At 49.0% G+C, this 27,723-nt stretch overlaps 1 protein-coding gene across 1 annotated transcript in view; it reads right to left on the bottom strand.

Annotated features, from left to right (window-relative positions):
* ZNF830 (zinc finger protein 830) overlaps positions 1-27,723 on the bottom strand; it is a 612,967-nt gene that overhangs the window by 242,298 nt on the left and 342,946 nt on the right. The window contains exon 6 of the mRNA XM_069620545.1: positions 3,290-3,380. Coding sequence (XP_069476646.1) covers positions 3,290-3,380 — 91 coding nt within the window. The remainder of the gene's footprint in view (positions 1-3,289; positions 3,381-27,723) is intronic.

The raw sequence follows: 27,723 nt of genomic DNA, 5'->3' as shown, positions 1-27,723 counted from the left end.
TTCTTGGCCGGTTCAATCCTACTTGGAGGCTGGCATGCCGCCTTTGGAGCCATTGATGATGAAGGCCACCTCGGAAGTACTTGGAGCGACCCATGTATGCTTTCAGGGTTGAGGAACGTGAGGCTTGGAGGTACGAGGACGATCCTATGCTGAAACCTTTCGATAATCTGCCCGACTTCCCTTCTGAGGAACGAAAGGACGGACGGTGCTGTTGGAGCGTGCCTAGGGCACGGGTCGTCTCTGTGTCGGTCTTGATGACCTGACGAGATTCATCGACGGCCTTTCCGAAGAGATTGTCTCTGTCAAACGGCATGTCCAGGACCCTCGTCTGAACTTCTGGCCTAAGGTTGATGGCCTTAAACCAGCCACGACAATGGAGGCAAACAGAGCAAAACCTCGTGTCCGCAGGTCCAGGGCCACAGTAATGGCATGGTCTGATGCCACCTTGCCTTTCATCACCTCAACCCGTTTTTCCTGTGGAAGTCCAGTAGCGGTGCCATCTTGTACCACAACGGCCGGTCATACCGGGCCAGGATAGCTAAAGCGTTCACCACCTTGACTGTCGACGCCACAGAGTAGAGGACTTTCTACCCACGGCGTTCAACTTCTTCCCCTCGCTGTCCGGGGGAACGGAGGCTGAGAACGACGGGTTGGAGGATGACTTCTTCGAGCAGTTGCCGAGTCCACAGAGTCCAGTGGTGGCTGTGACTGCAGACACTTGGGTGCAGACTCCTGCACCCGGTATTTCTTCTCCAACCGGTCCCTCTTCGCCAGGGCTGAGGTTGGAATTTTCAGCAGTGCCATGCCCTCATACCAGACGTCGTCTAGGAGGGGCACCGCAAGAATGGTCTTCCTTTTTGCCTCCAGGCGTTGATAAAGGAATCCTTCCTTTTTCCTCTTCTCTGGCGTGAGCTGGAAGAGTTCCGATGCGAGTGCGACCATAGAGTGGAAGGAGCCCACTGCATCCTTTTGATGTTGCCGTTTAGTGTCCGTCTTTGCCGTGTCCGTCCCCGTATCCCTAGGGGAGCGGGGGGGCACTTGTGGCAGCTGGTGAGGCGGCATAGGGTGCTCTTTCCTTTTCTTCGGCAGTGGTGGGCCCGGTGTCAACATGGTAGGAGGTGGTGGTGCAGTCAGCATCCTCTTCTGTATCTCCGACACTAGCGTGTGGAGAGTCAAAAGAATGTCCCGAGACAAATCCCTGGGAGGTGCCGGGGGCGGGGAGGCTCGCTGGGCTCAGCACCTATGTCGTCCTCCCTGCCACCAACTAGATAGTTGAGGACAATTTAGCCTCAATCATGTGGGCCTTCACGGGCAAGTCGGATACCTGATCTGCGGTTTGGCCTTCTCCGGTTTCTCCCGCAGCTTCCCAGGGGTAGAGGACTTCCTCTTTGACAAAGAACTGGAGCAATGGCTGGAGACTGAGGCCGATTGAGAATCCTGCTCGTCGTGGACCCGCTTGCGTGGTGACCCCGACTGAAATTGACTTGCAATGCTTGGTCTTGTCTTGGGCCCCCAGGGATGGAGTGCCCTCAAAGGACTTAGAAGACCGCTCTGACTGGCTGTATCTGGGTTAGGCATGCCCCTGTGCACCACATGGGGTAGAGGCCTTGGCTTTGAGCCACACAGCCAGTCTGATGTGTCGATCCTTAATGGTGCGCTTGGTAAAGCAACAACAGATCTTGCAATCCTCCTCTTTGTGCATCGGGTAAAGACAATAGAGGCACTAAGAATGCTTGTCCTCCACAAATACATTCCTCAAACTGCAGCTGAAGCAGAGCTTGAAGAGGGATGGCCTTCTGGAAACTTTGACGAAGAAATACTTGACGATTCTGCCCTTGAGGGGCGATGTAAGGTGTCGACAAACGGATCTCCATCAGTCAGATGAAGAAACGATGGAGCACACGGGCTCAATCGAACAAAAATAGGAATTTTCTAGAAAAAAAGTGCCAAAAAACACAAAGCTCTGAGAGCAAAACACGAGGACTCCCAACAGTTGGACGTGCGGTAACAATCTGAAGATGGCTTCCAGAGGAGGGGCTTAAGGAGAGGGCAGTCATTGGCTGGGGGCAGAATGACCCAGAGCTCAGCGATTGGATTATAGGAGAAAGACAGTTTATAAGTGAAAGTGAAACTTTTTTCTTTTACTGAGGATTCCCAGTCTGACAACAGGGAATATTCATGAGCATGGGACTCAATGGCAGACCCCATGCTGGAGAATATGTTTTTGCATTTCCAGCATAGCATTGGGGGACGCCCACGCGCCTTTCACCGCTCGTTTTTCAGCACGTGAAAGGAGGGCCTTCTTATGCACGCTGCCGAAACAGCTTCTAACAGTTCAGAAGGTCTGTCGTGTGGTTGTCCCAGAGGACAGGGAAGGTTTAGATGCTTTCTCCACAGACACTGCATGGGCTTAGAAGCTTGGCCATGGGTTGTGTGTTTAGCATGTTAGTAAGTATTTGTGCTTGGGCCACCGGGTATAGTCTCCGTCACAGAGCCGCTGGATTGCTTAGTGGAGTCAGGGGCCCACACATGGGATTCTGACAAACCTTGGTCACCTTCAGCGTCACTCTGGATGCCGATACTGACCTCAATGGATTCCCCCGTCACGCCGATGGAGGCTTCGGCCCAGCGCTTGGGGCAGCAGTCAGTGTTTTAGGGTGAAAAGGTGTGCAGTACTTGCAGACCTTTTCTGTATGGTCCCTAGGAAGGCAGTAGTTGCCCACTCGGTGCATATCCTTGTAAGGAAATTTCCAATTACATGTTGGCCAAAATGTATAAAAGGGGTATTCTCCGTAGTGAATGCAAAGGGCAGGGATGAGACTATATGAAACCCCCCCCCCCCGCTTTCCCTACTGCAAGGGCCGAGGCCCGTGAAGGCTGCAGTGTCCGGTCGTAGAGTCAGTCAGGCGTCTTCGATGATGGAGCCATCCACTCGGGGTCGTCGAGCAGTAATGATGCAGCGGCAATGGGCAGACGGTAAAGGATAGAAGAGAAAGACTATGAATAAACTTTTAGTTTGTCAAAGGCATCAGCCTAAAAAGAACTCAGCAACTTACAACCGACCAGAATGGCGGAAATTTACAATCCAAGGGACCTCAATGCGTGAAGGACCATGGGTACAAATAGACATCACACTAGGAATAGCATTAATAGCATGCCCAGTCTATGTCCTTTTTTGAGTTTCGAAAACAAATCATGTAATAAAGACTCTTGCCATTTAAACAATTTCCCAATCCTGCCTTGGCTAATACACACAAATAGCAAGCTGTTAATTTTGTCCCAAGCTTACCTTTCTACTGCCTTCTCTTGAAATTCAGCTTTTAAAATGGATCCTGAATGGGAAACCTTTGTAGCAGGTGGTGTTTTACTGTCAAAGAAATCTACAACCAAAGAGTGAAATCAGTAAATACAGACATCTGCTTCAACCTTGGATACTATAAAGACTTTCAGGAAAATCTTTATGAACTATGTACAGTGTGCAGACATTGACCATACTCTTCATTCTGTTCATGCTTAAATAAACAAGGGGTAGGATATTAAAGATAAAAATAATTAGCAAATGAATGCAGCTCTGGACCTATTTCTCAATGGCGCAAAAGATTAATTGAGCAAGAGGATGCGTTACAAAACCACATGGTGGACAAACCAAACTAGGTCAACACCAGCCTTATGAAGTTTAATCCGACAAGCAGAAAGTACTAAGGGGAATACAGCAGGTGGAGCCATCTAGAATAACAGATGTGATGGTTGTTGGGGAGAATTCTCATAAATGGCCGATTTCCCTTACCTAATGAGTCCCTCAGCAGCTTTGCTGGATTTCTAGGATTTATTTTTTCACCTGGTAAAAGTGTGAACCTTTTTCCCACTCTTACATGTGTTTTGCTGTGTGTGTTTTCACTTTTTGTGTGATCTTGAGCACTGGAGCCTCACCTACTCCATGGCCTCAGATTTTTCATGTTTGTTACACAGCACCCTCAGTGCAGTGACACAGGGTTGTCTTTGAGACTTCTCACCGACTCCATTTTCTGGAGCTGACTACTGTCGCCCAGAAAAGGTAAAGTTGCCATTAACTTTACTTTAGTCACTTTAAATCACAGAACCAGTACACCCCATCATACATGGAGTATTGGAAAGGGGTAATTCTTATCCCTTTTTGTCGGTGTCACTTGGAGCATTGTTTCGCTCCCTCTACATTAAAACTTGGCTGGTGGCAGTGGTAACTATCCTAACGTTTCTACAGCGGTTATTTTATATAACCCTGCTATTGTTTCAGGCTATTATATTAGCCTCAAACATAAACCTGCTTGACCAAATACATTTTATTTTGGCTCCAGCTGGGTTTATTTGCCATTTCTTTTTGCTAAAGTATTACTCGTGTTTTTGTCTGCGTGCCAAACCGGGGATGATTCCTTTGTTCGCTGTCTTTTCGTGGGCTTCTGCACAGAAGCCGTCCTTAAGGCGCCTGAAAGTCTAGGCAGGATGTGACAGAGGGATCTTCGGACCCCTGCCATGGGTTCCCTTGGTAACCCAAGTTGCACTCCTGTTTGATTGGCTAAGGGGACTGTCCTTGCCAGGACAGCCACCCTGCTGTGTGATTGACAGCCAGGGTGTATTAATGGGGGAAAACTGCAAAAAAAGCAGGTCTCTGGGACTGGAAAGGCAGAGTCGCCACTGGAACGAAAGAACCTACGAGGAGCTGATGGAAGAGAACCCCTACAACAACTGGACCGCCCAGTGAAGCCCTGCTGCAGGTCTGAATCTTCAGAATCCGACACCAGAGAAGATCCTCCAGGAAACTTCTTCCCTTGAGCTGGTGGGACCAACCAGTTTGCCCAAAATGCAAGCCAGGACCCCTCTGGTCGAATTCGCTGTGCAAAGCTACAGTGGGCCGGATAGCCAGGAAGGTCGGACCCTGCTTGGGTTTTAAGGAGCGCACCTTTTATTCGTCATTTTGCTCTGCTGCTGGTTTCTTCCCTTGGTAGTGCAGGACCCTCCAGTCTTCCTACTTCTTGTCAGTCCGACAGTCCCTTCAGGAACCGTGAGCCTGCAGGAACTACCAGGAACGTCCGCCTCAGCTACAGCTTCCACTCAGTTTTAAGGTACTGTGCAAATCCAGTTGCTCGTTTCATTCAACCGCAGTGAAAGTGTTTGAAACCTTTCTCCAATCCGAGGGATTGTCCTTCTCTTCGAATTAACTTTTGTATCAACCAACCTCATCCAGAAACCGTGCCACAAACTTTACCTACCACGAACTACCCTGAACTGTGTGATCTTGAGCAAAAGACTTTTGACCCATTGACTTTGGCCCTAAGCCTTTTCTACCTGATTCTATCTCTGTAGTTCCTCTTGTTGAATTGCCGAGTACTTACCTGTTGGTTTGATTTAATTTCTAATAACTTTGTCTTTCCCTCCCTTTTAAATTGCTAGAGTGCCATTTTGCTCCCACTTCATTTTGTGAGCTTAACTTGTCTGGAATTTAAGGGAAGTGGTGTATTAATAGTGTGATTTTTAACTTGCTTATAATAGTGAAATGTTATACAACTGTAGAGTGAAATAAATGTATATTCTTTTACTTGAAAACCTTGAGTCAGTGTTTGCCTGAATCATAGTAATTGCAGTCCTTTGTGTAACTATCTGATACTGCTCACTTACTCTAGAGATAAGTCTGGCTGCTCAGCCATCGCTACCACTTTAACTGTGTAGTACAGGCTTGTACGAAAGGTGAATTTGTACTGTCACTTGCAGTCCTAATTGTGTGTGGTGTTCCCAAAGGGTACTGCATATAATTCTGCCTAACAATGATGGCTGACATGAAATTAGACATTTTGTTGTAAGTATTTTTTTTTAACTTCAGGAAAAACTCCAGTTCAGAAAAGCCCTGAGAACAAGTGCAAGAACCTAAAACTACTTCAGTCAACACGGTGAGACCTCAAAATGTATTACTAGCCATTCTAAGTTATCAGGAATGCAACTGCTTAGTTTTACTGTGAATGTAGCCAACTCTGTTTGTCCCATCTTACGCAATTCTGCTCACCGAGTTTGCCTGCTGTTTTATCACTGTTACTTTTTCTCACAATGCTTTGAAGCAAGTCCTAGGACACAGTGCAAAATACCCCAACATTTTTTTGTCAACACATAAAATCAATAGGAAGTTAACGAATGCAGACAACTGCGGACATTCATTTTCAAATAAAAATTAGGTCAAAAGAAAAAGTTTACGAAAATTGCTCTTACCTGAACTATACAAGCACTCACATCTTATCAAAATAAAGACCTGGCAGTAAGAGGAAAGCGATTTTAACTTGCAGGATTGTTAGGAAACAGTTTCTCTTTTGCACCTTCCGTCCATTGACTTCAATGGGACATCCTCCTTTTTGCTCGTTTTTGAACCTGTCCGTACATTTTTTGAAGGCAAGTAAAGCCCTCAGCTTCGCTTCGCTTTTGCTCATTGTTATGGGAAAAGTGACTAGGTCCCCAAGACTCAGTACTGAGAGACGTCTCTCTTTTGGAATTTCTGTTTATTGCCAATTGCACACAGGACCTTACAGTACATTGTAATGATGGATACTTTGTATCCCCATAAATGTTGGTTGATATATTGGGTATTTGGTTACTTTTTAAATGTTTCTAAGACAAGCTGGTGGCAGCAATTATATTTTTTCTTGTTCCTTTTACATATACCACAAAGGGCTACTAAAAGTGGCTTGCACCCAAAGATGGCCGTGCCACAGGTTTTTCACTTCTTTGGAAATATTGTAGTTTGACCTTCCACCTGCCCTCTCAGGGCAGGAAATTCCATATAAGGTCATGCACTTGCCCAGGAAAGCCGCTACTTTGTGTGTGAGCCAAGAGGAAAGGGTTGGAACTGTCTACTCCCAGTCCACATCTCCTGGCGCCAGAGATTCTGCTACTGGGCAGATGTGAAACCAGTAGTTGTCACCGATTGGACAACTAGTGGCTGTTTGAATGGTGCAGATCTTTACCGTTGGGAGGGCTCAAACCTGCGGTAAACATTCATTTCCCACATCCGTGATTTTTTGAGCCAGTGCACACCATTATGTCTTACGAAGACATTAAATTTCTCACAGAAAATAGAGCAATAACACTCGGCTTCTCAGCCGAAGAGGCAGATACAATACTTGGTCTTATTAAGGACACAGTCCATACTGCAGCAAACAAAGACCCGCAAAGTAAAATCAAGCAACTAGAATATTCCATAAGATAAATTATTAACCGGAAATTGCATGCAGTCACCCTAAGTAGATACTACAAGGCACAGCGAATTCCAAGAGGTTTAAGAATACCTTTACATCCGACTCTTTGTAAAGAGAACAGAGAATTTGTGGCAAAGTGGGAACAAATCTTAAGTACACATTAGATTTAATATTACTCACGATCAAAGAACTCTCAGGGAACATAGAACAATTGGAGAAAGAGATAGAAGTTCTATCAAAGGACATAACCGATATAACTGGTGCAGAATCTTTTGCAGAAATATTAGCACACACTAATACCAAACTTGAATGTTACAAACAAGACTTGGAAGCCCGGAAAATAAGGACATTTAGAAGGGATACCTATGATTATTTAAACAACGAGGTATACACATGGGCAGATAAATATCTTAATCAAGGACAACGACCCAATAAACAATCAAGCGGTAAAAGCAGTTCAGGATCTTACAACGCAGAAACAAGTGAAGAACACACAACAGGAGACGCTACAGCTAGCACATCAGGGACAAGTCCAAGACCTACACAACTCCCCAACTTGCAAGGAAGGGATTTTTTAGGGGCAAGAGGAAGAGGGCAAGAAGAAGTAATAAGAAAAGATCAAGGGATGAAGACATGACTTCAAACGAATCGAAGCAAGTAGTCAATCTCTCAAAGAGAGTACTATCGACACAAGAAATCAAAACATTAGAAAAAGGATTGAAATTCATGCCAACTTCCAGTTGCACCAGGTGCAACACCAAGGTAGAACTATACAAACTAGTTTGTAAACTAAAACTCAAAACTTTTCTCAGAAACGAGAAATGCCCCCACTGAACCAGCACCGGAAACAGAATACGTAGAATTTAAACCCAAAAGCACCTTAAGTCCCTCCAGTAAATGTGCCTGCAATTGACATTTTTCACAACATGGTGTTAAGTGATCTTTGGAACATACAATTTCATCCACCTAAGAGACAGAATTTAAGCAGAGGAGAACTATCACTTACTAAAAGTTTGTTCATTGATGATACCATTACTATAAGACCAGCCGACAAAGGAGGAGCAATAGTAATACAGGACACCGAACAATACCATCAAGAATGTCTCAGACAACTCTCAGATCAGAATACGTACAAACCAATTACTCATGATCCAACAAGGAACATTAAGGCTGACTTGGAAAATATATTGGAGACAGCATTAGAAAATGATTGGATCAGCAGCAAAACCGAGATATATTTATGGACAATTTATCCAAAAATGCCACATCTATACACTTTACCCAGGATTCACAAACACCTCAATAATCCACCAGGAAGACCAATCGCAGCAGCTACAGAAAGTATTTTGCAACCGTTAGGAACTTACATAGATTACTTTCTTCAACCAATTATTAACAGACATCCACTTATGTCAAAGACACTACTCACTTTCTTCAAATTCTTGATCAAATAGAACTAACTACAAATAGCATTCTATTTACCACAGACGTTGCAAGCTTGTATACAAGCATCCCACACAATTTGGGGCAGGAAGCTGTCGAAAACCTTATTACAAGCAGGACCAACAGGAGCCAACAAAGAGTTTTTGATGCTATTACTGAAGTTCATCTCAGCAAACTCATGCTTTGAATATAACAATGTTTATTACAATCAACTAACTGGGACCACGATGGGAGCCACCATGGCTCCGTCATATGCAAACTCTTTTATGTACGACTTTGAGACCACCCACATAATTAACAACCCGCTTTGGAAAGATCACAAAGAAATTGATACGTTACATTGATGACGTCTTTGGAGTGTGGTCAGGCAGTAAAGATGAACAAACTGATTTGGAAATAGGAAGTCCTGATGTCCATTATTTAGATGTACAAACATTGGTCAAGGTGGAAAGATCTCCACAACATTAGGTGTCAGCAATAGGTAGGCCTGGGTTGGACGCCAGGGAGACTTTTTTTATTTTCCTCCTGCCAGATTTAGTGAGGTGAAGGATAGGTGATGGAAAAGCATTTGGGGAAGACAGGGGAGATAGAAAGTGTCATAGTGGACACAAGGTGGTACAATTAACCCAGCAGGACCCCGAGGAATGAGGCAAGAATGGAGCTGGTGCGCAGACACAAAGGGATGGGAGGTGTACAATGTGGGACCAGGGGGTGGGGGATGACAGAAGAGGACAGAGGGTGGCAGGTGAGTACCAGGCAGTGCATAAGTGTGACACAACGGTTTCAGTTACGGTTAAGAACAGAATAGCACAATGTACACACAGCTACATTTGATTTTGGGCTAAAGCAGAAAAAACAATGTTGGAAGTGCACTACCCTATGCGCACAGGGTTTAGGGGGCTGCCCTTAGACAAGAGTGGCAAGGAAGAGTCTGGGAGGTTTCAACATGGCCGTAGATCATTGTTCATATCTCCGCGTCATCCCAATAAATTTAGTGACTAGGGAGGCAAGGTTGTGGTGTTTAGCCGCCATACTCCTGTTGGTTGAGAGGTGAGAATCCCCAAGACCCGGCCAGGAACAGACCAGGGCCTTACTGCAAGGGCCTTGAGGTAGGGGGCCGGCTTTTGCCTGCCGGCGCACAGGATTGGGCAGTTTCAGGAAACAGTTGCCCAATCAGAGAGTGGGCCTACCTGATGTATCAACTCCTCAACATGAAGAGGGGCATCCATCTTGGAGCAGTAACACGAAAGATAAAGATGTAATAGCCCAGCTGGCTGCTTCATGAGCATCAGGGTCCAAAATGGTGCCTCACAAGTGCGCATACATTGAGGAATCGGCGGGCCGATTTTCTGTGTTTAGATGGAGCGCAGCACCCGTTTCACAATACAACTAAAATGGTTTTCTTTTTCAAGTTTTGTTTTAAAAAACTGAATATAAATGATGTTAAAGCCCTTTAGGGCTTACCTTGCCGAAATGAGGGGCTATGATGCTCCAGGAACATGTGTTGGTACTGCTCACAGTGGGGGGTTCAGCTCAGAGGCTTCCTGCCTGCCTGGATAGATGAAGGTGGTCAATGTTGGTGAGTAAGTAGTGGACTTCTGTTGGTGGATAACAGGAGGACTTCTGCAGATCTATGTTGGAGCCAAGATTTCGACGAAGAAGAGCAGCATTCTCTAGACCAGAGGATGACTCCTGCAGCTGACCAGCATCCTCGCCAGTGATTGACCGTGTGAAGCCCTGCTAATCTGCCTGATCTCGGAAGACCCTTGTTGGTGCTTTGACCCTATGACTAGTGGGACCAACTACTATTGGCCACTGTTCGAGTTGTGTGCTCCCAGAGCATTCGGAAGTGTCCTTGGACTGCCCAGTGGATTGCTCCCTTCTGGCTATCTCGCTGCAGCCGTCGCTGTTCTGCGTTAATCCTCTGAACTTTGCCAGATTCTTTTCACTGGCTACCACCAATGTCGTCACCAATTTTCCGGAGGAAGCTTCCTCCTATGTAGCGACGTGACGGCAGCCGCTACCCGATCCGAACCCTGGGGGCAGCTATATGAGGGAGGACCACCTGGAACTGTGAAGTGAAAAAGAAGAAGTTGAAGAAAATCAATAATGTTTTGAAATGTGAACAAAGTACTGAACAGAAAGAAAAGGTCTAGGAAGAAAGGTGTCTTTTAAACTGGACATAATGAGAAATCTTGGGGAAGGGAGCAAGTCCTGCAAGCTAAGTGAACGCTCTGAGAGGAGAGAAAAGTCCTCTTGAGAACTTGGTGGTTCCTTTTGAAATTGGATGTTGAATGTAAAGAACCCAGGAAAGGATGTTCTTTCTAGAACTGTTAACTTCGTCCATGAAGAAAATCCTTTGTTGGATTTGGAACTTTTGTGCTGAACTTTGAACACTTTTGAATACTTTAAGAAGACAAGGGATGTTTGCATATTATAGTTGTTTTAGAGTGTGAGGGCCAGAATAGGATTAGAAGCATAGGACTTACTTTATTTGGACATCCTAACATTGACGGACTCATTAGCTTTTGGTTGATGTAGGAAAATTCCTCCTACATTACGGATAGGGAGGCATTTTCCAAACCTTTTTCATTTAAATAAACGTTTGTAGTCACAACCATGTCTCCTCTGTGTCTCATTCCGTGTCTCATTCCGTGTCTCATTTCTGGCACCTCGCTCGAGATGATAGCTCAGGGGCAACGTGCTTGCCTTGGAAGCAAGACGACACGGAGCAAGGCAGATTCAATCCCTGGATCTGCGCTTCGAAACTTCTAGGTATTAAGCGCGTTATAAATAACCTATCATATCATATCATTCGAAACTTCTGGGTATTAAGCGCGTTATAAATAACCTATCATATCATATCATATCAACCAGCTTGTCCCATAAATCGCCTTCTCCTGAAATTTCAGCTTCCTATCATCAAAGGAGGCTGTGCTGGAGCTGCTTCCGTGACCACGCCTGGAAGATTGCCTGTCGCTACATGCAAGTGTTGACTGTCGCTAGAACTCTTATTCCTCCATACTGTGAAGTGTCCTGAAGGGGCCTGAACTGAGGCAGTCTGCATTCTTCTTTGTTGTGGGCTTGCATCTTAAAGTTGAACCCGAACGGAAGAATCACTTGAACATGCAGCCCCTGGGCAGCCCTCACCCGGCCCAAGCATGGACATGTCCACAGTGTGACCTGGGAAAATCAATGTCAGGGGGGGTAAGTAAACATAACTGTTCCTGATCCCGCCCCCCCCCCCAATGTACACCATAGGGTAACATTGGGTGCAAAGCCCCTTGTCCTCCTAACTCCTCCTGCACTTACCTTTGGTCATCGAACCTGGGTCAAGTATCCTACCCATGGGCTAGCCTGGAGACTAGGATAGAGAGGAGTAATTACCTGTCTTTGCAAAAATACCTATTTAACTTTGAAATAATCTTGAACTGTTTTGCATCCTTTTGAGAAACTTTCTCTGGAAATACCTTGCCTGGGAGCAGCTAAACACTTTACAGTGGAGGGATGTCGCCATTCTGCTTGGCATTTGAACAGCCAGTTCTGTCGGTAGCTTCTCCCAACTGCTCTCGTTGTGGTACCCATTAACTTGCTGTACTGACCACTGTTTTTATCCAGTCCTCAAATTCTAAATCGTGTTGACTGTGTCCTTTTAACTCAGTTTTATTGAATTCTTCTGTCTCAGCTGTGCTGCCCTTTTAACGTGCTAAAATGTGCCTCTCAATTAGCCTCTTGTCTAGTTATTTATTTTGTGTTGATCGTATGTTTTAAACTGGTGTTCATTACTCTCTCATTTGAAATCCTCTGCTTATAGCGCTCACCTTTCTGCTTTCTACTTACCCGTTGCCTTTTTACCTTCTGAATTTAAGTTTGCAGTTTTGTTGCAGTTCTTACCCCCCTCTTAATGCACAATCGGGCGTGTGAGACAGGCCGGTATGTGCCAGTCTCTGCTAGTACGTGCTTACGGTTCCACTTCAGTGATAGTGTTCTCTGCTATTTTGCACGCAATGGCCACTATAGAACAAGCTAGGACGAACCAGGTAAAAGTCCACATGTAGCAAACATCAGGACATGTACAGCAACTGTAACCCTCTAACTAGTTCCTCAGAGAGTACTGTGTTATACCATGAATGTTCCACCACCCAGTCATCTGTTGTGATGCCTTCTGCTGACCATGACCTCTCGAGTTCCGAGGCCGATACCAGTAACTATGCTCACATTTACAACTCAGATTCAAATGAGGACTCCCCTCTTGATACCTCTTGTGATCCTAATCTTCCTGAGATTAGCACTGTTCAAGCTACTACGGCCCTGGATGTCCATCCCGTGAGTAACCCTAGCTCTGCTACCATCTGTCTTTTGGACTATTGAGCAAGTTCTTTAGTTAAGACACAAAGATGAGATCGCTGATCTTATACTTACCAAGCGTCTAGAGGACTTATGTCTCACTGAGACTTGGCTCTCTAATGTCACCACCCACGCGGCCGTATCCCCTGTTCCCAATGGATATAAGATTTTTAGAACCGACCGTGATGCCGGGCGCGTGGCAGTGGCACGGCTATTGTAGTCAGGGACAATCGGTCTACTCAAAAATGTACCTCTCTTCCAATTGATGAATGCCAATACAATTTCTTTAAAATGTCTATTGATGCTATTACTATCTGTATATTTAATCTATATCGTCTTCCTATGGATATGCCTCTTTTTGAAGAACAACTTCTCATGGTCCTTGGCAATATTAAGACCACTTTCTATGTCATCATTCTGGATGACTAATTTTTGGGCTCATTTTCCCTTGGACCAATGACGCTGCCAACATTATCCAGGCTTTCAAAGCCCTCGATCCCAAACAACCCCATCCATTAAGATGGTCACATCCTAGGCTGGGTCTTCTCCTATCACTTAACTGTGAATGTGTCGGATATCTCGTTATGCCCTTGGTCTGATCATAGTTTTATCTCCTTTGGTGTTAATATTCCTAGAAAACACATCAACCTGCGCATTCAGATGACTGTCAGGAAGACTCGCAAAATTACTTCTACGGTCTTTCGAGAACTGGCCTTTCCTTTATTTGTTGCTTTGCCTGACTTACATTGTACCTGGACTCTTACAAGATCATGGCGTCCATCACTAACACCTTAGCACCTCCAGCTACTTAAACCGCTAAAACTGAAATCCTTGGGAAATCTTGGTTCTCCGACAGGGTCTTCAAACATACAAAAGACAAAAAATAGAAGTGTTTTTCCACCTGACCTATGTAAAATCACGCCTCGTACCAAAAGGCCGCCTTAGAATATAAGATGGCTATCCTAGCTGCTAAATGTGAACATTATGAAGAACGTATTGAAACAGGAAAATCTTCCCAGAGAGAATTCTCAAAGAATTTGAAGGGAAAGGAAGTTCTCACCTTTACATTGATAAGTGACCAGTGGTACTCTGATATCCAACAAGGCTTTAATAGCATACTTCATTCTCGCCATGATACCAGTCAGGATGTGCTATGATCACACTATTCTAGCCAGTATGACAAAGTTACTCACTGTAGTGACTACACCTTATTCTTACTCCATAGTCCCCTTTCCTCCATACTTGTGGGACATTCCATCCTTTGGAACGGTACCAGAGCGCTTTTCTTAAAAAAAAAAAAAAATATCTATTTGTTATCCTTTTATTTTAACACAGGGCCACAGCCCCCACCTTCCTGAGCTACGCCCCGCGCATCGCCCTTCAGTCCTTTTCTAGCGCCAGGTCTGAGACCTGCAATATAACATACTTATTAAAGGGGACGGCAGGCGTGCGTATGGAGGAAAGGGGACTATGGACTAGGAGTAAGGTAGTCACTACAGTAAGTAACTTTGTCATACTCCTACGTCCTGTCCCCTTTCCTCTATACTTGTGGGAGATTCCCAAGCACTAACCGTAGGTATTACGGGTGGATGGAAAACCCTTATTGGAATACATTTTTTAGACCGGACTGGCCAAATTGGGAATCAGCCCAGGAGCTCAGGTCTAGAGAGTAATGTTTGCAAAAAGACGATGGGGAGGCCCACGTAGCCGCCTTGGTGATGGACTCCCAAGGGGCATACTTTTGTAAGGCAAGAGCAGTCGCTTTTCCGCACATCACGTATGCATGTATAACCTTTGGGGGTTGAAGGCCTTGAATGATATAGGCCTCAGAAATACATGAGGCTATTTTCACTTTCGGGTCCCCAAATGTGACGAAGAGTTGTGAGGAGATTCTGAGTTTGCTCGTTCTATCGGGGTAAAAAGTATAAGTTACTCACCGTAGTGACTAACGTACTCTTAGTCCATAGTCTCCTTTCTTCCATACTGTATAGGCGTCCCTTCCAAGGGATGGGAGACAACCTTTTTCACCAGAAAAAACCTTCTTCCCCTTTAAATTTAGAGGCGCGTGGGGGCGAGGCCCAGGGCGATTGCTCTGCCCCTGACTCCGCCGCCACACCTCAGTCCCCATTGATGCGTCGACAATAGATTTAACATTGCCTAATGACACCAGTATTATTAGAGGGGAGGTTGGTGGGACATATGGAGGAAAGGGGACTATGGACTAACAGTACATTAGTCACTACGGTGAGTAACTTATAATTACTCTTACGTCCCATCCCATTTCCTCCATACTGTATGGGTGATTACAACTGATTGTAGCCCCAGAGTGGAGAGGAGACCCCTCCTTAAGCAAATCGGTTCCTGAGAACCGCCTGTCCGAAAGCTGCATCAGATCTAGAGCCAGCATCCAAACAGTAATGCTTGCATAAAGCTGAGGGAGAGGCCCAGGTGGCTGCCCTGCTTATGACTTGCTAAGGGACATGGCGCTGGAATGCGATGGCCATTACCTTGGCCCTGACCGCGTGGGCATGCATGTTGGCCGGGAGTGGCTTGTGCTGGCCCTCGTACACTTCCTTGATGGCAGAGACCATCCAATGGGATATGGAGGCCTGAGAGGCCCGATAGCCTGGCCTTGAGCCTCCAAAGGTGACTAATAGAACGTCCGACATGCGGAAGCCCTTGGTGCTGTCCAAGTAGAATTTTAAGGCACGCCGGACATCCAGGAGTGCAGCATTCTCTGTGCTACATCCTTGGGATCGGGAAAGAACGTAGGAAGGACTATTTCTTCGTTCAAGTGAAATGCAGATGGAACCTTGGGCAGAAATGCCGGGTGCGTCCGCATGACTACCTTGTCCTTGTGAAAGGTGGTATATGGTTCAGAGGCGACCAGCGCCTGGATCTTGCTGACTCTGCGAGCTGAGTTAAGACGAGTAAGGCCGTCTTGATGGTGACCAGCCTAATGTCCACTGATGCCATTGGCTCGAATGGTTTGTGCGCCAGGACACCCAAGACTATGTTAAGGTCCCACACAGGCTGTGGTCTCGACAGGCGGATAGGGCCTAGCGAGACCGGTCAGATGTTTCTTGACTAGAGGGTTGGAGGAGGAAAATAATGCCTTCCTCCGAGTTGCTGTAAGCCCCAATGGCTGCAAGGTATGTCCACCTGTACGCCCGAATGAGCGAGGTGCGCCGAAAAGGAGAGCATGTTGGCTAGATTGCAGGCCAAGGGGTCGATTCCCTGGAGTCTGCCCAGTGGGAGAATCTGGTCCATTTGCTTTTGTACTGGGCCCTGGTGGCCCTGCTCCTGGAACCCTGTGCAATCTCCAGATTGGCCTGTGAAAGGCTAAGGAGCTGAAGCGTTACCTGCTCAGGTACCACGCTGTGAGGGCTAGTTTCCCTGGCGCAGGGTAAATGATTCTGCCCCCCCCCTGCTGTGCCAGATGTCGTCCGAGAGGCTGAGTAGTTCCGAAAACCATGGCCAGGCCGGCCACCATGGAGCTATCAGAATGATGGAGTCGGTGTGACTCCTTGATCTTGCAAATAACTCTGTGGATCAGGGGAGTAGGGGGAAAGGCGTAGGGCTTTCATGCCGGTCCACTGGAGGTGAAATGCGTCGCCTAGAGAGTCGGGGCCCTGACCCTGCCAGGATATAACTGGGGGCACTTCTTGTTGTGCCAGGTGGCATGAGCTCCCCATCCCGTGAGGGATGCATCCGTCACGATCGTCACCTCCGGCCAGGGAAGCCAAAATGGAGCCCCCTTCATCAAGTTGCTTTCGACGACACAGCCACAGAATGTCCCGGGCGACCGAGGGCGGCACCTGAACCGGGTCCGACATCCTGTCGGAGGACTGCGACCATTGCATCTTGAGTGCCCACTGCAAAGATCTCATCCGCAGGCGAGCCTCTGGCACCAGAAGAATGCAGGATGCCATGAGGCCGAGCAACCTCAAGAACTCGAACGCTGGGAGCGTCTGGGCATGCTGAAACTTGTGCACCATCTGCTGAATGTGAAGAGCCCTAACCTGGGGAGGAAAACACTGCCCCAGGGAAGTGTCGAACACTGCTCCGATGTACTGGAGCCACTGTGTTGGTGTCAAATGGGACTTCTTTAAATTGAGGGAGAAGCCCAGCCTGTGAAGGGAGTGGCAGGTGACGGACAGATGATCCAGGACTTGCTCGGGAGAGCTCCCCCTGATCAACCAATCGTCCAGGTAGGGGTAGACGTGAATCCCCCCTTGCCTGAGATGCGCTGCCACCACCACCATGAGCTTAGTGAAAACCCTCGGGCGGAGGTCAATCCGAACGGCAGGACCTGAAACTGAAAGTGCGAGTCGCCAACCGCGAACCTCAGGTACTTCTTGTGCTTGGGATGGATCGGCACATGGAAGTAAGCATCCTTGAGGTCGAGAGACACCAACCAGTCCTGAAGCTGAAGGGCCTGGAGGACTTGAGAGAGAGTAACCATCTTGAACTTGTCCTTCCTGAGGAGTTTGTTCAAACCGCGCAAGTCCATGATGGGTCTCAATCCCCCGTCTTTCTTTGAAATCAAAAAATAAGGGGAATACCATCCCTTGTTCCTCTCCGCTACAGGCACCAGTTCTATGGCGCTTTTCTCCAGCAGGGCTTGAATTTCCTGCGCAAGGAGCGGATCCGGACTCTGCAAAGAGGTTCCCCGGTGGATTGTCGCGAGGCCTCTGCCGAAAGGGAAGACAGTTGCCGTGGGTTATGATCTCCAGAACCCACACATCTGAAGTAATGGCACGCCACTCTACAAAATGCTGCGCCAGCTTTCCCCCAACCGGCGAACCATGGGACATGGCCTCATGACTGAGTGGTAGCGGCTGCGGCGTTACCTGAGGGCAAAGAGGCAACTGCCCGAGCGGCCTTGGCACCACGGGTACCCTGTCGTCCACCTCTGGTACCCCTGCGTTGGCCTCTTTGACTGCCAGCTCCTCTCGCTTTACTGAAGGACGAGTAACAGCGAAAGGAACCACCCCTCCATTGCTGTCCCCTAGGACGAAAAGGCGGAGGTTGGCGAACTTCAGCGACCAACTACTTTGCTGCAGCTTTGGAGGTCTGCAACCTCTCAAGGCTCTCGTCAGCCTTGCTGCCAAAAAGGTGTTCACCGTTAAAGGGCATGTTGAGGAGCCGGGACTACACATCAGGAGCAAACCCCGACTTCCGCAACCACGCAAACCTACGTAGCACGGTGCTCGCCGCCATGGACCTGCTGACGCATTCAGCCATGTCCAAACCCGACTGAACGGACTCGCACATGGCATCCTTACCATCCTGGACCATAGCAAGGAAACCATCCCGTTCGTCCCCTTCGGGAATATGTTCAGCCGCTAACGCAACACAGTTCCACAGAGTGTGTGTGAAACGAGACAAGGCACAAATGGAGTTGGCCGCCTGAAGCGCCATACAACCAGAAGAAAACAAACACTTTCTTCGCCCAGCCATCAAAACGTTTGTCGTCCCTATCAGGAGGGATGGTAGGGTAGGACGCCTGCTTTGCCGGGGCCGTGGCCGCCTGCACCACCAAACTCTCCGGAGTGGGGTGCTTGGTCAAGTAGCAGGGGTCGCTACTGGCTGGACGGTATTTTCGCGACAAGGACCTGCCCACCGCCGGGAGACTCTCCGGAGCATTCCAAGCGCCGCCACCCTTCTCTGTAGAGCCATATGAAACGGCAGTACCGGGTCAGTTGGGGGACCAACATCAAAGATGTCTGTGAGATCATCCTGCACAAACTCCCCTGGGGGAGCAGACCATCCCAAGTACTCGGAAACCCTAGCCATAAGGCGCCGGTACGAGGCATCGGCATGAGAGCCAGGCTCAGGCCTACAAAACTCCACCTCCGGAGAGGTGTCCAGTCCACTGGCATCTTGCAGTGACTGCCTCAAATCGTCAAACTAACTATGGCCCGAGACCATTTCATCTGGAACCTTACTAGGAACCAGGCCATCAGAATCCTCATCCACCTCCGAAATATATTCCAGGTGGCGAAAAGAAGGCACATGAGAGTGCTTGCTCTTAACCAGAGCCTTCCTAGGGGGTTCCCCCGTGCCACGGGGTACCTCCGACACCCGGGCTCGAAAGGCGTCGAGTGAATCGGCGCCGGTGTCGAGAGAACAGGCATCGGCGCAGAGAGGATCGGAGTCGAGTAAATCGGCGTCGACGTCAGATGCAGCGCCGCCAGCATCGACGGCGTCGACACAGTCCTCGAAGCCGGAGCTCGGAGAGTGTCCTTCGACGACCTGAGCGTCGACGGCTTCGACGACTTCCTCGGAGCCGGAGCCTCGAGAAAGCATGTCGACGCCCTCGACGCCTCAGACGTCGATGTCTTCCTCAAAGACATCCCAGGTGCACACGGTCTCGAACGCGTTGAGGACCGGGACCTGGAACGGGGACGTCGAGAACGAGTCCCCTTGTCCGAACGGGACCTCTCCCGTGACTCGTGCCGACCACTCTTCCGAGCGGTGTCTCTCGACCTCTCACGCCCGACCCCACTCGGGGGCGCGGACGGCTTAGTATCCTGCGACTCGAGAATCACCAGCATTTTCTTCCCGAAGGAAGCCCATTCCTCCGGCGTCGCACGGCTGGTGGGGTAAGCGGCGTGCCGGGCAGAGTCCTCAGAAGAGGACCTGTAAGACGACCGCTGTCGGCGCTTCCGAGAATGCCTCGAAGAGGCCGAGGAGTGGCGAGACCGACTCCTAGAAGGAGACCCACGAGACTTCCGACGATGACGCGGAGAGTCACCTCTCGAATCATCCGTCGAAAGCCCCGCAGACTTCGACTTCCGGGGCTTGGACACCCGACCTACCAACAACTTCTTCTTACGTTCTCGTAAGGCTTTGGACGTGAGCAACTGGCAGTCGATACAGTCATCCGTGTCGTGGGCCTCCCAGAGGCACCAGAGGCTGGCGTCGTGCGAGTCCGTCACCGACATCTTGGACCCGCACTTCTTGAAGCTCGGACGCGGGGTCGAAGACGAAGTAGAAGACATCTTCACACGAAGCATTTTCTCACAAAAACGAACAGGTTCGAAGAACCGAACTCCAAAGAGTCGAGGCGTTAACCGAGATTCACGAAGCAACACGTTCGCGGAAAAAATGGAACCGAGGCTACGGGCGTCATGCGTCCTACTTATCACATCGGATGACGTCAGAGAAGGTCCTTGATGATGGCGTATCGACGTCATCGACGCAGGAAAAAGTTTCCGAAGCAGCACATCTGTGGTGATTACCTGTCAGATATGGAATACGTCGGAGGACCCAATCCCCTCGAATGGAAGGACTTTGTATTCGAAATGGTAGCCCATGATCCTGAACCGTAGGAAAGAACGATGGAGCTGCCAAATCGGGACGTGTAGGTACGCGTTCTTCAGATCCAGGGAGCACATCCAGTCTCTCCTGTCCAATGTCTCCACTGTGAAAGCTGGAGTAACCATCTTGAATTTTTGCAGGGGTAGTGAGAGGTGGAGTGTGGAAAGGTCCAGCACAACTATCAGGCCCGCCTAGTTCTTCTTCTGAACGGCGAAAATTCTGGAGTAGAAGCCAAGGCCTCGCTGGGAGGGAGGGGCTTCCTCCACTGCCTGGCTCTCTACGAGCGACCGGACCACCGCCAAAAGAGTTGCTGTCCCAATCTGTGGGAGGGGAGGAGAGGTTGGTATAGGAGTGGATACTACGGATGGGATCCAGGGGTCCGCGAAATTCTGGTGCCAGAATTGTGCATGGAGAGCAAGCCTGCCCCCCACTGGAGACATGTGGACCCGAAGGCGCGTGTCATGCCTTCTTTCCGTCTGAGGATGACGCTGAGGAGGGGGACTGGAAAAAGCCCCTACTCCACCCCCCCTTTTTGTTGTTTGCGCCGGTTCTGAGACGGCGAGCGGTCCGGCTGCCTGGATCTGCGTTCCTCGAAGCCGCAGAACCCTCCATATGTACGACCCTTTTCCAAGCCCTGCTGAGATTGGGTGTACGATTTGGACGTAGTCTTTGTAAGAATGGTTAAAGACTTTGCCGTTTGTGAGTTGTTCTTGTCCAGCTCTTCGTAGAGGAGTGGAAGAGATTATCTCCACACCCCCACCTCGAACGGCAGATCTAGAATGCGTTCCTGGACATCAGGGATGAATTTCGTTACCCGGAGCCAGGCTGTTCTCCTCATGTCCGTGGCAAAACAGATGGCACGGCCTGAGGTAATGATATGAGCCACTGTGGATTCCATGAGGTCATGCGCCACGAGCTTGGCTTCCACTAGCCCCGCCTTAAAGCGTGATTGGCATTGGGTGGGGAGTTCTGCGAGGAAGTCCGCAATTTCCCGCCATAACCATTAGTTGGTGGCAGCCAGCATGGCATCTGCGTTGGCCGGAAGCAGGTGCAAGGAGGCGCTGGAGTAGATCTTCTTGCCGTACGCCACCAAGATCTTCTCCTTGCCTAGCAGCGCCGCAGAGGAGGAGGCTGAGGATGACTGAGGTTTGGGGTACAGTGATGCCGCAGCGATCACCGAAGAGTGTGGCTGAGGATGGGTCGAGAGCAAGAGTGTATCCCCCCTCCATCTGTCTGTACTTGGTGTCCAGGCGTCAGTTGACCGGCTGGAGTGAGTGGGGCTTGAGCCAACCCTTCTTGGCCAGGGAGACTACATAGGTTTGCAGTGGAATCCCGAGTGTTGGCAGAGGGGTGTCTTGCGAGGACTTCAGCCAGAACCCCCTCTGCCGACTGTTCGACCTCGAGTTGGGGGACGCCCGGGTATTCTGCCAGGCCAGCAAGACGTTCATGGAAGGCCCTGGCTGAGGATGGCATGTCCGGATCCTCGTCCGTATCCTGCAGATCTGGAGGACCTTGTGGAGGAGGAGGAGTAGATGGCGCCGGAGGCTTGGGCACAGGGACCGCAGCCAGTGGCTGAGAAGGCGGCGGAGGTTGCAGAGTTGGCTGTGGAGCTCGCTGCAACGGGGCCTGGGGGCCCGATGGAGGCATCTGTGGTGCCTGTAGTATGGCAGGGAGGACTTCCCTGACTGCGTCTTTGATCATAACCCCTCATGAGGCCGAGAAACTTCACCTCTTCAATGGCCAAAGAGGTAGCAGGGGGTACCGACGGGGTAGCGGGAGGCTACTCGGGCCGCTGCATACCCTGTCCATATGGACACTAAGGAAAGTTGCCCTGTGCAAATTAAGGGTAGACTGTAGGTGTTAGGCAGAATCCTCTGCAGTACCCTTGGGGAACACTGCAAAAAGATTAAGACTAAGGGAGTAGTAAACCCAATTGGTAGCAGTCTGTACCACCCAGATTTACCTGGTAGCTGTGGCTGAGCAGTCAGACTTCTTTCAAGAAGAGTAAGGCAGTATATAGAGTATACACAATAGGGCCAAAAACAAAGTGGAACAAGCAAACACTGACCAGAGCTTTGTATCAAAAGTATATAATTATTTATTTAAAACACACTTTAGGTAATACACTAGCACTCTAAATCAAAAGCAAGTTAAAACACAGTCAGATAAAGTATAAACACCTCCCTTGATAACTATTAGACAAGTCAGAGTTAAAACATCACTATTTGTTAAAACAAATGTGAGTGCGTAACCTAGATGGCACTCCAATAGTTAAGTTAAAGGGAGAGAAAAAGGCAGAGCATAAAATTAAAACAATTCCCAACACTTTTCTAAGTCCAAAGCAAGTCAGTGAAGGCAGTGTAACACTGTAGAGCCAAAGTTCATAGGCCGGGCCCACTTTAAATGGAGCAAAGCGAAATGTGCCCAGGATCACGCAGTTTAAAATGCACTAAAAGTATTTGCAGAGTGTTCCAAAGAGGTTGGGGTGATTCGAGAAGTAAAGTTAGAAGGTCTGGAGCCAACCCAGTTGGAAAGGCAAGGATTTAAGGGTCACCTTTAGCAATCCGAAGAAAGGGAGGCCAGGTGGAACACAGTACCTTAAAGAGAGAGGAAGCTCCAGCGGCGGCAGTTGTTCCTGGCAGTGGATGCAAGTCGTGGTTTCGACCAGGGGGAAGAGAAGATCTTGTTGAGGAGGAAACTTGTAGTCGTTGCACTGCCCAGGGAAGAGACCAGCCGTGGAGTTCGTCAGTAAAAGGTGCGTTCCTTTTATTCGCGGTCAAAGTGGTCAAGCTTGGCTATCCGGTCGCCGGGGTGCTTGGCACGGGCGATTCGACCAAGAGACGTCTTGGGAAACCGAAGTGGCGAACTGGTTGATCCCACCAGCTCAGAGGGAGAAGACTCTTCCAGCAGAAGATCTCCTCTTGTCGTCGGGAAAGTGGCGAGGTCGTTGCAGCAGGGCTCCACCGGTGGTGTCGTCGTTGCAGATGGCTCAGCTTCTTCCCTCTTCGGATTCTTAGGTCCTGTGGCGACTTCTGAAGTTCCAGTCCCAAAAGCCCTGCTTTTATGCAGAAAAAAACCCTTTCAACAGCCTCGCTGTCACTCAAACATGCTAAGTGGTAAGCCGGGCGGCTCACCACTGGGCCAATCAGAATAGAGTGTGACTTGAGTTGCTAAGGCAACGCAGTCCAGGGTGCCAATTCCCCTCCCCACACATCCTGTGGAACCCAGACAGAGTGGCACCATTTGGAGGGCTTCTGTGGAGAAGCCCACCAAAAAGTGGAACAAAGGGCTAAATACACTGGCAGTATCTTTAACATTGCACCAAAAAAGTGGTGCGTTTAAAATCAATTGGAAAATCCCATAGGAAATATTCCGGTGGAATATTTTGCGTGATAACCACTGCCACCAGCCAGAAACTCGACAAGGGGGGACTGGACAGTGCCTCCCTGAAAACAGACCCAGGGGCAATATAATTAACCCCTTCCAGTATTTCCACAATATGATGGTTTGTACTGGTTCTGTTCACAATTTAGGACTAGTAAAGTCAATTGTGTCTTTACATGCCCTGGGAGACAGTAGTCAGTCCCAGGGTATGGAGTCTATGTTTGGGGGTCACTATGACACCCCTGTGTAACTGCACTGAGGGTGCGGTGTAACACATACACAAAAAAAATCGATGATACCCTATGGAGTAAAGGACCCCATAGCCCACAAGCACACAAATAGTCAGAGACATACCTCAAATCATGCCTAAGAGTGGGAGTAAAAGAGCCTCACTCTTAGCAGGAGAAAAAAACAAACCCCAAAAATCCAGCAAAGCTGCTGGGGGACTCACTAGGTTTGGGAAATTAGCCTTATAAGAGAATTCTCACTAACAGTAGGCCACGTACCTGGATGAAGCCAGTCCCACCTTGACACTCGTTCTTTGCTGAATTTGTGGAATGGAGTCTAGCGGTTGCCCCTTTCTGGCGCGGTGGCCATTTTGTCGAGCTGCCTGCCACGTGCCTGTGACGTGTTGCTCAGCCCGCTGGGCCCGGCCTCGTCCAAGACTCTTGCGTGTGGATCACAAGCCCTACCCTGCTTCTTGGGCCTCGGCCCGGTAGTCAGTAGATCTGCGTTTAGGCGCCCCTTCGGATGCATTGCCGGTATTAGGGTGTAGCCCCTTGGATGTATAGCCAGTGTTATGGCGTAGGCCCCCGGACATTGTGCCGGTAAAAGGGCATAGCCCCTCAGGTGTAGACCCGGTACAAAAACCTTCTGGTCCCTCGACACTGCGCTCAGGAGGATCCGAGGACCCCTCGACTTGAAGGCCGGTAGCCGTAGCATCCTGGAGGCACATGCCGGTAGAAGGACCTGGCTAGTTCCTCCCGTGCGAGTCCCTGGAAAGGAGTCTCCCTTGCGGGGTGCACTGGAAAATATTGGCCCTACTCGGGCCTGGTTCGATGCTTCACGAAGTTCTTGAGATCCTCTGGAGGCAACCTCTAGACGAGCTCCCTCCACCTGGAGAGTCTGTTCTTAAGCGCCTTCAAGGACAGCGAGTCACAAGCCGAACAGGATTGCTAACCGTGGTCTGGGCCAAGGCAACGTAGGCAGCGGGCGTGGGGGACTGAAGTTGGGAAGAGCCCATTGCAGGATGAACACCTGCTGAACCCTGTAGAAGTCGACATGCGCCGGGGAGGAGCAGGACGCACGAGGGCCGAGTACCTGAATGATAGATAAGACAAAAAAGACAAAGATAAGAAGTATCCGCGTGTGGAATTGTGGAATTACATGGCCGAAGTTAAACCCAGGAGCGCTAGTGAATTCGGCCCGTTCCAGAGGGCGGAGTCAGGGCAGCGCATGCTCCCTGGGCTGCGCCATGGCGCACCTCTATATTTAAAGGTGAAGAAGGTTTTTTCTGTTAAAAAAGGTTCCGTCTCCCGTCCTTTGGAAGGGAGGACCATACAGTATGGAGGAAAGAGGACGGGACATCAGAGTACTTCAGTGCTCGCCTGATGTCCAGATTGTGCAGAATTCTCTCGGCATCAGAGGCTGGGTTCAGGAAGAAGACTGGTAAGGCGATAGACTGGTTCAAATGGAAATCAGTAACCACCTTAGGAAGAAAGGAAGGATGAGTAAGAAGCACAACCTTGTCCTTGTGGAAAGTGAGAAACAGAAGTTCTACAGAAAGAGCTTGAAGCTCGCTGTCTCGCCTCGCGGATGATATTGCAATTAGAAAAGCAACTTTCAAAGAAAGGTACTTCAGATCGGTAGTGGCCTTGGGTTCAGAAGGCTTATGGCATAAAGCGGTGAGCACTACATTCAGATTCCATTTGGGATGAGGAGTCTGAACCTGCTGGAAAAGTCCCGCAAAGTGTCTCTTGATGACTGGGTTAGTCAATGAAAAAGAACAGCTGTCAGACAGGTAGGCCGCAATGGCAGACAAATAAGTCCTGCGTGACAGGACATGCATGGCAAAGGTTGCCAGGTTAGATACGAAAGACTAAAAACGGTGTTGATAGAAGCATGCCTGGGACAGAGCTCTTTGGGCAAACCCCAATGGCAAAAACAGAGCCATTTGCTCCTGTGTTGCGCCCTTGTGCATGGTTTCCTGGCTGCTTGGATAATGTGTGTGTTGTCCTTGGACTGATTGAACTGCTCTAAAGATCGGAACTCAGGCACCAGACCGCCAAGCTGAACACTTGTGGGGAGGAGTGCAACACCTGGTGATTGCTCTGATGAAGAAGGTCTGGAATCTGCAGCAACCTGATCGGGAGAAGAATCGACAGGTGCTGCAGTTCCGAAAACCAAAACCTGGCTGGGCACCAAAGTGCCACGAAGAGGAGAGTGCAGTTTGACATGCTCCTGAGTTTGCAAAGTGACTGATGAATCAGTGGTAAAGGAGGAAAAGCATGAGCTTTCAGTATCGCAAGGGCGTCCCCCAAGGAAGATGCTCCGAGCCCGTCCCTGGACACACAGAGGAAGTTTCCTGTTGGATGATGTTACAAAGAGGTCCACCTCGGGAGTGCCCCATTGCTGAACATTTTTGGTGAGGACATCATTTTTCATCTCCCACTCGTAACTCGCTGCCGATTGACGGCTGAGGGACTCTGCAGCCACATTTATGTGGCCCGGGATGTGTACAGCTTGGAGCCAGACATTGCGCTGGATGGCCCAATTCCAAATTTGTATGGCAAGGTCTACCAGGAGAGGAGACTTGGTGCCCCCCTGTTTATGTAAAACATTGCAACAGAAGTATTCATGCAATACGGACCACACTGTTGGTGATGGTTGGTTGGAAAGCCTTGAGCACCAGAAAAACTGCCAGGAGCTCCAGGTAATTGATATGGAACTATCTGTCTTGAGGCGTCCACAAATCGTAAACTTCAAGATGACCGTGACGCACCACACCCCAGAAGGGAGGAGTTTGTGGCAACTGTTATTATGGGCAGGCTCCTGAAAGAAGGTCCCCATGAACGGTTGCTGGCAGACGACCACCATTGAAGATCCGCCATCATGCAAGATGGAACTGAAATCATCCTGGAATCCGGTTGCGTAGCCTGGGACCAGCTGTCCCGAAGAGCAAGCTGGGAGCGTCTCATCTTCAGGCGCGCAAGAGGTAGCGCCAACACACAAGAAACCATAAGTCCCAAGAGTCTCTGGAACCCCCAAACAGTCATGTAAGAGGAACAAGAGCTGGCACGTGTCCTCTGTCAGGAAAACTCTGGTACTGACGGCATTCCAACGGAAACCCAGAAAGATCAGCATGCACAATTTCTGCCAGTTCACTGACAGCCCAAGATGGAACAGGAGCTGAAGGAGTGACTGAAGATTGGTCATATCCGGCAAGGACTGCGCAGGAGCCAATCGTCTAAGTATTGCTATACATGGATTCCTTGCAGTCTGATGAATGCTGCAATGACCGAAATCTCCGTAAAGACACGTAGTGTCGAGTTGAGACTAAACAGGAGCACACCAAACTGGAAGTGTTCCGCTCCCACGGAGAACCGCAGATATTTTAGATGCGGGCCCCAAATCGAATATGCATGTATGCATCCTGTAGGTCTACTACGCTGAGCCAATCGCCCTTCCAGAGAGAGGACTTTATCTGGCCGGGCGAAATCATCTTGAATTTCTCTTGGGGGGAGAAAAAGATTGAAAATGGAAAGGTCAATGATAGTGAGCAGGTCATCCTGGTTGGGTTTGCGAACTGTAAACGGACTGGAGTAGTAGCCCTCCCCTTGCTCCCCAAGGGGAACAGGATCCACTACTCTGAGGTCTATAAGTTTCTGAACCTCAGCTCTGAGGGAGGGCGAGCCAGTTCCTCAATTCTGCCAGGGTTTAGAATAGCCCAATGAAGGGGAACCTCAGGGTTAACCCCAGTATGTTTAGCAACCTTGGGAGGGGCCTGGAG

Source organism: Ambystoma mexicanum, chromosome 5q, assembly GCF_040938575.1.
Source record: "Ambystoma mexicanum isolate Mex_15411 chromosome 5q, UKY_AmexF1_1, whole genome shotgun sequence".
In the NCBI taxonomy this organism is placed as follows: domain Eukaryota; kingdom Metazoa; phylum Chordata; class Amphibia; order Caudata; family Ambystomatidae; genus Ambystoma; species Ambystoma mexicanum.
The sequence above is the reverse complement of the archived record's forward strand: the minus strand, read 5'-3'. Positions and strand labels throughout refer to the sequence as shown.